This window comes from Lissotriton helveticus, chromosome 3_1, assembly GCF_964261635.1.
Source record: "Lissotriton helveticus chromosome 3_1, aLisHel1.1, whole genome shotgun sequence".
Classification (NCBI taxonomy): domain Eukaryota; kingdom Metazoa; phylum Chordata; class Amphibia; order Caudata; family Salamandridae; genus Lissotriton; species Lissotriton helveticus.
This window is the reverse complement of record NC_136061.1, coordinates 1945263302-1945277610: the sequence shown is the minus strand read 5'-3', so window position 1 is coordinate 1945277610 and position 14309 is coordinate 1945263302. Positions and strand designations below refer to the sequence as shown.

General features: G+C 45.1%; 1 protein-coding gene across 2 annotated transcripts in view; it reads left to right on the top strand.

Annotated features, from left to right (window-relative positions):
* MEGF11 (multiple EGF like domains 11) overlaps positions 1 to 14309 on the top strand; it is a 1491879-nt gene that overhangs the window by 1306928 nt on the left and 170642 nt on the right. For both annotated transcript variants that reach the window (XM_078683026.1, XM_078683027.1), the window contains exons 16-18: positions 7841 to 7969; positions 10165 to 10293; positions 12388 to 12621. In XM_078683026.1, coding sequence (XP_078539152.1) covers positions 7841 to 7969; positions 10165 to 10293; positions 12388 to 12621 — 492 coding nt within the window. The remainder of the gene's footprint in view (positions 1 to 7840; positions 7970 to 10164; positions 10294 to 12387; positions 12622 to 14309) is intronic.

The following is a 14309-nucleotide window of genomic DNA, read 5'->3' as shown; positions in this document are numbered from 1 at the left end:
CAAGGACCACTGACTATGGGGGCTTCGAGACCAGCGGCTGGTGGTTCTCCAAGAAGGTCCAGGTCTCCAGTGCGAAGGCGTTCACGCTCTAGGGAACGCAGTAGGCATCGGTCTACTACTCCTGAGAGAAGAAATAGATCTCCTGCTACTTCATCTTCAACAAGGTCTTCTTACAGAGACTATTCGCCCACGATTTCATCAACACCACCCTCTAGGGTTTCGCCTGTAGATGATTTGGGAACTTTCAATGAAGTTTTGTGTCGTGGGGCGAGTAAGTTTAATATTACCATGACAGTACCTCAGGTGAAATCTTCTGTCATTTTTGAGACTCTACATCAAAAGTCCTCTGCTAGGCCTCTTCTTCCATTGGTGCCTGGTTTGTTGGAACCGGCAATAAAGACTTTTTTGACGCCAGCTACTGTAGAATCAGGTCCTTCAAGGATTGCAAAAAAGTATAAGGCACCTGATCAAGACCCCTTGTTCCTGCGTACAGATCCGCCACCCGATTCTCTCATAGTGGCTGCAGCCAGGAAGGCCCATTCGGCGACATCTGTCTCGTCTGCCCCTCCTGAGAAAGACAGTAAAAATATGGATTCCTTGGGCCGAAGGATGTGTAACACAGCCGGTTCGGTCATGAGAGTGGCTAGTGCTGCGGCTCTGCTGGGTCGCTATGATCGCCTCTTATGGGACTCAATGGCGAGGTTTGCAGACAAACTTCCAAAAGAAGATCAGAAAGATTTCCTGGAGATTGTGGAAGAAGGTGGTTTGGTTGCAAACCAAAGTATAAGTGCAGCTGCGGATTCCGCTGATCTGGCAGCTCACGGTTATGCCCACGGCATATGCTCCAGAAGATCGGCTTGGCTGCGTCTCACGGGTCTAAAGCCGGACGCCCAAAGAAAGATAGTTAACCTGCCTTTCAATGGATCGACATTATTTGGATCTCATGCCGATGATGAGATGACCAAGATGAAATCGGAGCTGGACACTCTGAAGGCAGGAGAAGAAGAAAGACTTCCGCTGGCGTAATTTTCGTCCTTATGACAAAAGGTCGTTCCAGCAACGTGGGCAATCGTCGAACTGGTCGTCGCAAAATCAAGGCCAGAACCAACAGAGGTCTCAATTTCAACAGCGCAGACCTGGGCGAGGCAGTGGAGGAAATAGACAACAGTCTTCTGCTGCAAAACAGCCTCAGAAGCAATGAAAAGAGACTTCCTCCGCAGCTGTTGTCCACTTCGGTAGGAGGAAGCATTGCTTTATACTTGGACTAGTGGAGAAGATTAACAAAGGACAGGTGGGTTGTCGACATTATCCAAAATGGCTACCTCCTAAAGTTCAAAAAACCTCCTTCCATTATCAGTCCGAAGGTTCTTTTTCATCACAATTTAAAGCTGCTGCAAAAAGAAGCAAACATCCTTCTGTGCAAGAAAGCAATAGAGAAAGTCCCTCATCCACAGCGAAACCAAGGTCTGTACTCCCGGTTTTTCCTGGTGAAAAAGAGAGGTCCCAAGGCAGAATTCAGGCCAATACTGGATCTGAGACTGTTGAACAGGTTCATTCGAAAAGAAAAGTTTCGAATGTTAGCGCTCCATTAAATATTCCCTCAATTACATCAAGGGGACTGGATTTGTTCCATCGACCTGAAGGATGCATATTTTCATGTTCCAATCTCCAAAAGGCATAGCAGATTTCTCAGGTTTCAAGTGTCTGTTCATCACTACCAGTATGCAGTACTCCCATTCGGGCTGAAGTCCGCTCCCCGTACGTTTTCCAAGTGTATGGCGGTGGTTGCTGCCTTCCTTCGGAAGCAGAGAATTTTCATTTATCCTTACTTGGACGACTGGCTCCTAAAGAGTTTATCCCCGTCTCTGTTGGAAGATCATCTGTCCATATGCCTTCATCTCATGCACAGGTTGGGTCTCCAGGTCAACTTCAAAAAATCAATTATGAATCCTACTCAGTGGATCCATTACCTGGGTGCTCTTCTGGACACAGAAAGAGAAAGCGTGTGTCCTTCGGAGGAGAGGTGGTTATCAATCAGAGGGAAGTGTCAACTTCTTCTTCAAACCACTTATCCGACAGTTCGTCAAGTATCTTCTCTTCTGGGATCCATGGCATCGTGCATCTTCATAGTTCCAAACGCAAGGTTGCACATGCGTCCTTTACAACAGTGTCTAGAAGACCAGTGGAGTCAGAGGATGGGATGTTGGGAGGATCGAGTTCTTCTTCATCAGTCCGTCAAGGACTCCATCAGGGGGTGGATGAAGAGATCACACTAGATGAGGGGTGTTCCGTTTCATCAAGACCCTCCGGTACAGACTCTGATCACGGACGCTTCACTCCAGGGTTTGGGTGCTCATATGGGCCCTCTGGAAGTACAAGGGCTATGGTCCGACTCAGAGAAGGGCTATCACATCAACCTGCTGGAGCTGCGGGCTGTTCATCTAGCCCTCAAGTCCCTGTTTCCCTCACTCCAGTCTCGGTCCCTCCTGGTCCAAACAGACAATACAACGACAATGTATTATTTAAACATGCAGGGGGGTACTCGGTCCAGGACTCTGTCCATAGAAGCCCAGACCATCTGGAATTGGTTACTGGCGAGAGACTTGTCGATAACAGTTGTACATCTGCCGGGAGTTCTCAATTCTCAAGCGGATTTTCTGAGCAGAGATTTCGTCGAGGCTCACGATTGGGTCCTCAACGAAGAAGTCACAAACAGTATTTTTCAGGCATGGGGAACACCAGATATCGATCTGTTCGCAGACGCGGGAAACGCAAAATGCCCCATCTTCGCGTCCAGGTTTCCCCAGAGCGGGTCTCAGGGGAATGCCCTTTTGATAGACTGGTGTCAGAACTTACTGTACGCTTTTCCACCGACCCCATTGATACCAACAGTAATCAACAGGATGTACAGGACCAACTCCAGGATGATTTTGATTGCCCCAGAGTGGCCACGCCAATGATGGTTTCCAGATCTCCTTCAGTTGTCAGAAGTACCACACAGGAGATTGCCGTGTCGCCCGGATCTTCTGTCCAAACAGAAGGGGAGAGTGTTCCACCCCAATCTGTCCTCCCTGCGCCTGGCAGCATGGCTCCTGAAGTCATCCAGTATGGACACTTGCAGTTGAATCCTGACTGTATGCACATCCTTAAGGAGGCAAAACGGCCTTCTATAAGGAAATCCTATGGATTTAAGTGGAAACGATTTTACCTTTGGTGTGAAAGTAATGGGTTTGATCCTATCCAGGGTCAGGAACAGGTGATTTTGCCCTACCTTTTACATTTAGCAAGATCTGGTCTTCGATTTAATTCTATTAAAGTCCATCTTGCTGCGATCACAGCCTACAGAAAATCACCTACTCAGGTCTCCTTTTTCAGGATGCCTGTGGTAAAGTATTTTCTGAAAGGTTTGAGAAAGGTGTATCCGCCAGTCAGGTCTCCTTCTCCACCGTGGGAGCTTAATGTGGTGTTAACTAAGTTAATGGGTGCTCCTTTTGCGCCGATACATAAATCTTCCTTGCAACACTTAACTTGGAAAGTAGCATTCCTGGTGGCTATTACTTCAGCTTGTAGAGTGAGCGAGATTCAGGCTCTGTGTTGCAAAGGACCGTTTACTGTGTTCCATTCCAACAGGACGCATCCTACTTTTCTGCCCAAGGTAGTGTCAGATTTTCATATTAATTAAGTCATAACCTTGCCTACCTTTTTTCCACATCCTACTAGTCCTGCTGAAAGGGCTCTTCATTCCTTAGATTTGAAGAGAGTCCTTAAGTTTTATTTAGATACAACAAAGACTTTGAGACATTCAGACCGTTTGTTTATTAACTATGGTCCTGTTAATACAGGCTCTGCAGCATCTAAGAGGTCCATTGCTAGATGGTTTGTTTCATGTATTCTTCTAACTTATCAGTTGTCAAATAGGTCTTTGTCAGGAAGACCAAAAGCACATTCTACACGAGGAAAAGCTTCTACCATAGCTCTCCTCAGAAATGTTTCTCTGGCAGAAATTTGTAAGGCAGCTAATTGGCGTTCAGTGCATACTTTTACTCGCCATTATTACCTTGATTCAGACACACAGGCAGATGCTCAGGTTGGGCAAGCATCGCTTAGAAATTTATTTGCTAATGCTACCTGAGAACTGTGTGTTTTTCAGTTGTTATTTTATCTGTTCGCCCGCGTTTTGTGGGTATGAGCTTGCTACTCTATTCAGTGCTTATGACTATTAATGTGTATCCCCTGGAAGAGAAGGATTAGTTACTTACCTGTAATCCTAGTTCTCTTCCAGGGGTATACTCATTAAAGTCATAAGCACCCTCCCGCCTCCCTGGGTGAGCAGTAGCTTTATGATGGTACTATTGTGTTTATGGATGGAGGTTCCTGCTAAGTTTCCTGTACCGTACAAAAGAACTGACCAAACTGTCACCTGTGGTGCATGATGGGAACGGAGTTCCCCTGGAGGCCTTAAAGGCAAAGTGTTCAGATTCTCTGATGCCTTAAAGGCGAGGTGTCAGTCTGATTTTCTATACAGGGATAGTTTTTCTGTATGCAGCCTTCTTAGGCTAATTGCCTTTTATTACAAATTCTTTGATGAAAATAAAGGTTTTCTGCTGATTATGGAATGCTTTTGAGGCTCATGCCTTTTTATTGCATTATTTATATGGTTTATTTTCACACTGCAGAAAATATGTAATTATGGCTTTATTAGCCTATGGGTTATGTTGGGCTGCATTTTTTATTGGTTATACATATATATGTGTATAATTTGTTTAGTACTATGTACTACTATTATATGTATTTACACATATATATATATATATATATATATATATATACATATATATATATATATATATATATTATATGTTCCAGGTTCCCGCTCATGGGCGGAGATTATTCAGTGCTTTTGACTTTAATGAGTATACCCCTGGAAGAGAACTAGGATTACAGGTAAGTAACTAATCCTTACCAACCCATTAATCTGACCCTGGGATTACAGTGTGAAAGATAGGATTGTCATTTAAAACTGCAAGGCAAGGAACCCACAATAATAAAACAATTATACAGCCTATATTATTGCTATACAGAGAACAAAATATAATATATTCTACTGTGACTTCATTTGCTTCTGATAGTCTTAACTATCCACCTGTTGTGGATAAAAGACCAGCCCCTTCTTTCCTTCTCCAGAAAAACACTACCATAGGCGGGCCGCTGTTTCTGATGAAGTCATGTTGTCTGCGGTTAGGTTCATCTGCAGGCAGGGAGCTACCAAAGGAATAGGCCAGCAGGGGGAATTGTGCTTCCACAGGGACTGCCACCTCCAGGATTCCTCCTCTCTCTGGCTGTGGTGGCCTAGTATCTCGCTATAGGTGGACATTCACAAATATTGTGTATGAAAGCGCCCTCCCTCCACAGTGCAGACATTGCAGACTGTGGGCTCTGCTCATCTACACATTAATGTTTGTGCATGAAAGTTGACCCATCACAGCTGTTTGCACAGCTTTGAGATGCTTTGCATCATGCAAGGTGAGCACCAGCGCAAATCTTTAGTCAATCTGGGCCAATCAATCCATTAGGACAAAGGGTGGCGTGTGAACTCAGACAGTCAAAAGTAAATAGAACTTTATCTGCAGCACTGGATTTTCTCTGTCAGCTTCTGCAGATAAAGTATATTACCCTACACATAACAAGGTTTGTACAAAAGAGACAAAGGACTACCAGTCAGCTTCACCAGCTAGAAAGTCAAGAATACAAGCATAGGAAAATATTGCCAGGCAACTTTGACCCTCCAACCATGTGCTTTACACTTAATTCTGACTCTCTGTGCATAAGTTTGACCTTTAAACTTAAAAGCAAGCCTCTACATTTAAGTGCTGTCTATTGAGAGAAAACCAAGAGCAAAAGAAACAGAAGAGGTCACATCAACCTGCCAATGGGAACGCACATCCTTGGTTCACCAAATAGTTGTCACGCCTGAAGCTGGCCACCTGCTTGACAGTGTGCATGGCGGTGCCATCATGAGGATATTCATGCCCTAGTACAACCTGATGAAAGGTCAGCAGAGCACGAGATGATGTATTCTGTAGACTCTAGAGTCAGAGCCTGACTCATCTCAGGGATGTAGCTACTAAAAGTGCAGCAGGTGCAGTGGCACCGGGGCCTAGGGCTCTGAAGAGCCCACCGCACCTCAGTAGAACAGTTTTTTACTACCAAACTAGAGGAGGTATGGCAATGTTGCTTGCTTTCATTAGAGGCCATGGCACATTTGCTATGCCAATATGGCTGTTGCTGTTTCACATACATGAGCAGACAAAAAAATATTCTCCCAGTTTCTGTGGCTTCTGTGGACTCGAACCACAACATCCAGAAGACAGACCAGCACACTTCTTGTCTCCAGCCTGACACTGGGATTGAGAAGAGCTTTGCCTGGCTAGGTGTGCAGGACTATGATGGGAAGATGCATTGAAGAGACCAGGTTTATTTTTGTCTTCTGGTTGAAGCATCCCACATCTTTTCCAGGTTACCCTAGAAAGAAAAGCCATCTGTCATGGGGTCCAATCCAGAATGCAAACATAATATGGACAACAATGTCGAAGAGGAATCTAAAAGAGCATCTTTGACACCTCGGGTCTGCTCTTTTCTAGGGCAACAGAGGGAGCCCCAAGGTTGGGAAGCTTTTATAATCTCGGAAGATACATGTGTAATATGTCATATGTGGGTAGACAATATATGTCCAGGAACAATATGGAAAAAATATGTTTACAAAGTCTTCAAGGATAAATTCAAGTATTTGAGGCAGTGTTTGCGATTTCTTTCTTTTCTAACTAAAGTCTTACATTTGACCCATCTAAACCCCCATCCACCTTTCTGAGGTGCTGACTAGGGTGGGACGAACTCCATTTTCTCCCTAGATCAATCTGCCTCTCGTCGTCACTTTCAGCAAAGCTGTCATTGTCCTCCTCTTGTTCATTTCTGATGCTCCTGTGGCATGTTGTCAATACAGCGGCAGCTGGCTCTTCTCCTCATTCACTTTGCCAACATATCTGTATTATTTGTCCTCATTTCACACTCTTTCTGGTTCAACTGTAGTTAAAAATACAGATGAAGTTGCATGTACATTTCCCACATTGCTGGATTAGCTCTGGTTGTTGACCTAACTGAAAAGTTTGTGGGCGCAGGAGTCCATTTGCACAGATTGTGGACCAAACTGTAATTATCATACTTGATGCTTCAATGTCACACACAGTTGTACTTGTTTTCCGTCTTCAATGTGTGTTATGTTAGTGTTGCTTTAGTTGTAATACTTCCAACAAGCTGGTCTGTAGTTGTCCTTGTTGTGTACTTTGCTTTGTTCGCTGTAGCTGTTGTCTTTGGAATTTGCGCCACTTGCCTGACAGACAAACAAATCAGCCACATGGCATTCGTCTGTATAGGTTGCAGGTTTGCAGGACTTATGTTAAGGGAGAAGAATAAGGAGCCTGAGAGTCCAATGTCTGTCTAGCCTTGACAGCTACCCTGAGTTTTTAGGTGTTTCAGGACACAAAACTTCATCCACTAAAGCTGGAGGTTAGTGGCCTGGTAGACTTTACACATATTGATAGTGTAGAACGGTTGTGTTTGCTTTAAGGGCATGGATGAATTGACCATAGTTGTTTCTTTGTTGCAAACGTTGCCAGAGGAGGTTCGGTTGTCTTTGTGTCACTTGTTGCTTCCACCTCTGCCATTGTTCTGCTTATTGCATGCATTGTTGCTGCAGCTGTTCTGTTCTTTGCAAGCTGTGGTGGCTTTATTGTAGTTGTTACGCACATTGCTTCAAGAGTGCCTCACAGTGTCCTCTTCACAGGGTGCCCAGCTGCCTTCTACGGAAAAGACTGCGCCAACATCTGTCATTGCCAGAACGGTGCTGACTGCGACCACATCACAGGCCAGTGCACCTGTCGCACCGGATTCACTGGGAAACACTGTGAACAGAGTAAGTTGTCTGTGACAATCTAGGAATGTGTTTTGGAGTGCAGTGAAACTAAGGCAAACTTTTCTCTTGAGACCCCTTTGCAGGAAAAAGGATTTCTAGGCCCTGGTTTTGCCCCTGCTATTCAGTTTCTCACTCCTCCTCGAAATGTATTCAACTCGAACGCCCGCCCCAACCCACTCCCCTACGGCCAGTTGTATAAAGGGCTGTAAGAAGTTGAATGTGGCTATGAGGCTGACAGGGAAATCGGGAGACCCGTGCCTGGTTTCAATATGGCGGCCTACGGTCCTCTCTCCACAGATTGCCAAAAGAGAGGCCGCCCCATCTGGGCCCACACCTGTCCCAGGCCTGTAAATGGCCTTCCATGCAACTAAAGACAGAGAGATAGTCCAACTTTTATCAGGCACCACGTATACAGTAGCATTAACATGCGGGATGCCGCCGATACTCTTCGCCTTCCTGGGAATAATAAAGCGTCATTATGAATTTATGTCTTTGATGAAGTCAGAAGCGGCTGTGATTCGATCCCGCTCCTATAACCTTCAGCGAGTTGCCTTCCAAACTTCTAAAGGTCGGCACGTCGCTGCTGAAAGAGAATAACGCAGTGTTTGCTTTTGGGGATAAATTATTCATCCAAATCGTTTTAAAATCTATTTACAAACAGTACCGAGATGAAATTGTTTGTTCAGAACTTTTTGCAGCGACAGAAAGACTATTTACACAGCATGAGTGTGACTGCAGCCCAAGACGGTGAAACGCAGCATTTTGGTGATTGTGATGTTAAATCATGGCTGTCTGGGACGTTCGACCTCAAATGACCTTGGCAGATCAGTCTGTCTCTTTCACCTCCTGAGTTCATTGCCACGCTGTGGAATGAAGAATACGAAAAGGTGATGCATGGAATGCTTGAATTAACCACAGCCTCTGGTAATTACTCAGCAGCATCCCAGTCCATCATTTTCTTTTTTTTTCGCCCACTATGCCACCTCATATTATATCCAGCCATATGCAAATCAGCCCTGGTCCTGTGCCAGTAGGAGCAGTCCAGCCAGAACTGCCAAACCAGGTCTTCTCTGGACCAGAACACAATCGACCAGAGATGAGTTTTGGCCTGTTTGGGCCTTTTTCAGTTGGCTGCACCTTGGTTCCAGTGGTACAGTGAGCAAGGGACCCACATCTGAGCATACCTGCCACACTAAATTAAACAAAAAACTGATGGGTGGAATGCCTGAATTCATCTCAGCCACCGGTAATTACTCAGGGCTGCATCTCAGTCTCATGCTCACTGTGCCATAGGACTCAAGCTACACCTGGCGGACGAGGCCGGTCTGTGGTATGCCTGTGTCCCATCAGGAGGGGGCCTGGCACCAGCAGTACAGGCTGGATGGTCCCTATGGGAGCAGCGCCAAGTATGATTTGCATAAGGCATGTCTCTGTTTAGACTGGCACTTTGGGGGGAAAGCAGTGATCTGGAATGTAGTCCTAGTGATAGCAAGTGGCTGAGTGTAGTTGAAGCATTTCTTCCATCATCTTGTTTTTGCTGTAGTCACTGTGGCATGAGGCTGGGCACCACTGAGCCTCAAATCCCAGAATCTGATTTTGGAATTCTTGATTTTAGTTTGAAACTTGAATTGCGGGTTTCTGAAAATGTTGAAATGCCATCATCCTGAATTTAAACAAATTCTAAGTGGAATTGTGCAGAGAGGCAGGGTTGGAATCTGTCAAAGAAGCTTATTTTGGCAGATTTCAGTCACGGTCCGTGCAGGTAACAGCGGTGGGGCAGTGGGGCCATGTAAAGGGGGATTCCGAGGGACGATACAGAGGGAAAATTAAATAAATAATTACATTTCCCTCAGCATCGTCCCTCGGAAACTCCCCTTACACGGCTCCTTCGCCCCACCACTGTTACCTGCACGGACCGCGGCTGCCAGATTCCCTAAATGCTGTGTTAGATTTGATATTCGGTAGGTGCAGTAGAAAGGTGCTGCACACAGTGTGATTTCTGGACTATACTGAATTATTTTTAGTTACTCTTAGGCACCTCTGCATCACTTATACCTAGTTGCCCTCGGAGTGTTTTTTGGGCATTAATTTCGCTTTGACGTTGGGTTTGCTTTATCTGGCCCTCCTGACAAGGAGCTAGATGAGGGATGGATTGAGTGGTGGTGGTGGTAATCCTGCTTTCTGTTGCTTCGCAGAGTGCCCTCCAGGAGCCTTTGGATACGGCTGTCAGCAGCTCTGCGAGTGTATGAACAATGCCACTTGCGACCACGTGACGGGGACCTGTTACTGTAGCACAGGCTTCAAAGGCATCAGGTGTGACCAAGGTATGCTTCTTTTTCTCATTACTACACACAGACACTCTGCAAACACCAGACATCAGCATCCATTACTGGGGCTCGCCTAGGCTTCAGGAGGATTACGGTTACCAGGCATCAGCAGATATAATTGGGGTTCAGCATTCTCCAACAGGCATAACTAGGGTTCACTATATAGCCATAGCTTCAGCATGCCAGGACTCAGCACACATAACTGGGATACACTAAGCCTCAGCAGACCTCAGCACTCATATATGGGACTCGTCAGGTCTCAACATTCATAGCCATGGTTCAGTCATACCAAGGGACTTATTGAGGCCTTGCAACACTTTTACGCCACTGTTGCGGCACTTTTTGTGACGCACAGGTGGCGTAACAAATGCGCCACATTGTGCCCTATTTACAAAGTGACGGATCTAAGCAGATGCGTCACTTTGTAAAGGACTGCATTATATTATACCTGCATCAGGGACAATGTATGCAGTGGTGCACGCTCCCCCACAAAAAGCATTGTAAATCTATCAGATTTCACTGCGCCATTTCTAGGATGCCTCTGCATCAAAACCATGCACCTGCCTCAAAGCAGGCGTAAGACTGACGCAGGCCCTTTGTGAAAGGACACCTTGCTGGCGTTGCGTCTGTTTTCAAATACACCCCAGCAATGAGTCACTTTTGCGCCCATAGATTCGTCAGTTATACTGACGTATCTGTAACTCCTTGCGTGATGGAGCACCGTACATTAAATGTGGCACGCATCCATCATGTCGCAAGGAGGGCGCAGTGAAAACTCTTGCAATGCTGTTTTGATGCAGCGATGCAACAGTTTTCATAAATGAGGCCCCAAGTTCTCGCCACAACTCAGTACACCTAAACAGTCCTCAAAAGACCTCTCTTGAGGCATCTGTATGTTTCGTTTGTCTTAATGAGACTCATAGGACCATAAAAGGTTGCAGCAGGCCTAATCGATACACAGCCATTCACAGCACCGTACAGGCACCAATTCAGAGCATCTGGACTCATCACAGATAAACCACTCATATAAGGAATCCACCTATCTCAGAAGACCTCTTCTCTGTATTACACCTCATCATGCCTTAATGAGGTGTTGCAAAGCCTTAAAAAAGCTTCACCTGACTTGGTCTTTGGAAATTACAACTAGCCCAGACCTTATATCCCTCAGAATGTCTGGTTTTGTTTCCCATCCTGCCTCCTCACTTTGTCTGCTGCTTGCTGCCTGCAGACTATGCCTGAACATGCGCAATGATGTCTTTATCCGTGCTATTTGATACCTTTACTGTCTACTGGGAAACAAGCGTTTTTTGTGCTAGGTGTCACCAGGCTCGAAGACAGTTTTCAAGGAATTAAGATGCTGCAACAAACCAATGAGACCAGCACCTGGGGCATGAATGAGAATGCATTGAATTGTGTGAGACCAGTGACATAGGGAATGCGTTAGGCTCCAGTAAATTGAATGACGCATTGAGGCAGCATGAGTGATGATCCATTGAAGTGTACAATGGAAGTGAAGGGAAACGGGTACACCTCATTTCAGAATAAGAGCCAAAAATGAAGGAATGACCAGGACTGTATTTAGTTTGAAGAAAACAATTCCTGCCTGGAATGATTGTGACGTCTTTGATGCACATGAGGCGGTGTGTGAGGCTAATAATTGAGAATCGATGATGCTCTTTCCAAGTCATGTGGCAATGAGAGAAACCCTTAACTCTGGCCTCACGTGTGAAGCCAGAGTTAGGGCAATGAGTGAGACTGCTGTTCTTCTAGCCACTTATTTAGAGAAAACCTTATATTACATCCATTGAAGTTCCTTGGTTCAGACGTGTAAAAATAATGAATTCAGCAGGTTTGTCCAGATTTGAAACTCCTGCTTTAATCCTCAAGTGTAAGTCCCGCTTTCACCTGTTGCCCCCCTAAGGTTTGCCCCAGGCCCCCATGCCACTCCTACTGTCCTGTGAAATGTGGACCTCACAGCCCAGTCCAGTAGGCCTGCCTGGTGTGGTCTTCATTGCCTCTCTGCCAGCCTTGCAGCATGCCACTGCTCGTTCTGTGGGTGAATTTATTGTGTGTTCTGGGTTCTTTGAACAGCGGCCCTAATGATGGAAGAGCTGAACCCCTACACCAAGATCAGCCCTGCGCTGGTCTCTGAGAGGCACTCAGTTGGCGCCATCATTGGGATCATCATCCTTCTGCTCATCATCACTACCATGCTGGCCATCTTCGTCTGGTACCGCAGGAGACAGCAGGAGAAAGGCCATGACATGCCAAGCGTATCCTACACCCCCGGCATGCGCCTGACCAGCACAGACTACTCTCTTTCTGGTAAGTCTTGCTCTCAGAACTACTTCTTAAACCCACATGGTTACTTTACAGCAGGAAATCCACCCTCGAGTAGGACTGATCATATAATCATAAAAAATGCACCTTGCATGGAGAGCGAAAGCAAATATGAAATACAGGTATTAACATGGTGTGGATTCAAATAATTTTACTGGACTTGGCATGGCGCAATACCTGTAAATGAGACCCATACCATAGGAATTCATGAGAGATTATTAGTGTTGAATAAGAGCCCAACAATCCACTACTCAGGAATAAGATTCATTCATGTTTTTGCTTGTGTGCGAAACATATCCTGCAGGTTTACATTGACCTCAACAGAAGACATCTGGCACGTCTATATGGTAAAATGTTTTGCCTGTCGAAAAAAGCGTACCTTTAATTTCTGAAATAATGTTGACTCGACAAGTTATGTTTGTTAATAACTACGTTATATAACGTATTAGGGTGCTACTAAGAGAAAGAACTGATGGACTAATCAACTTAATAAACAGTCACAGAAAACAGTAATTAACTACAAGATGAATTTGTTGAAAGGGAGTCAAAACTGAGATGAAAATTAGAATTTTAAGGATTTACTTTTTTAAAACCGATCTATTAATTCACTAATTGCTATAGTTATTTACAGTGCTTAGTTTGTACAAACATTTTTTTTAAAATCCCAGTCCAAAATTGTTGTGAAGAGGACAGTGCTTACTGGCACCACCCACTTCAGTCACTGGTAATATCTGCTGTCTGCATAAAGAATGTCAAAGCTACATTGTAGCGAGTGAACCAGTTACCCAGAAGGGGAGTTTGGTGGGGATAGGAGGCGGGGGAGGGGGGAGAGGATCTGTTCGCCAAGAAAAAATTCCCGTGGCGCTTTCCATTTTTCGAAAGTTGCGTGATTACTTTTCACACTTTTCCATAGAAGCATAATTCTATTTAGCAGATTTGTGGCCATTCCTCTGTGCGCAGTGCAGAGGCCAAGGATTGGATGAGCACGTAGTAAGAGCTTCTTCATGAGACCGTGACTGCGACCGTCCTTAACTGGAACTGCTTTCAGCCTCCGCTCCAGAGCACTCACCTGTGCCACCTTATACACCCATCCACTTCCTGAGCTCACGCTGACACCAAGAGGCTACACTGTTCGCAGTATGCGTTATACAGGACTGGCATGTTGCATGAAAAACAAAGCTACAAACACACAACATCTGGGAGAGGAAAACACTCTTCTCTTAGGAAGCAGGAACACACATACCATGCAACAGGAAGTAAAACGTGTGCATTGCAACAGTGAATGCATCATTGACCTGGATTACCCAAAGGTTCGTGCACACACTGCTGAGAAGGAAATAAGCATGTTTGCAATAGGGGCCTTTTCCAAGATGTGTTTTTAAATACTGCACACACAGACGTCCTTTCCTCTCTAGTTCTTTCTCCCGTTGTGGAAACAGGATGCACCAACCTTGTACTGTTTAGCAAGATTAATGTGCTGTCAAAAGCAGCTGGTCCACTAAATGAGTGCCCCTGTGGATAACCAGCACCAATCAGGGCAAATTAATCACTGGTTATTTTAGTTTTTAAACGTTAGGATCGTTTTTTAAAGTCATATATTAAGGAGCTTGAATTATAAATTAAAATGTATACAAACGATTACATTAGGGGGTTAGCTGAAGTCGGAATGGTTA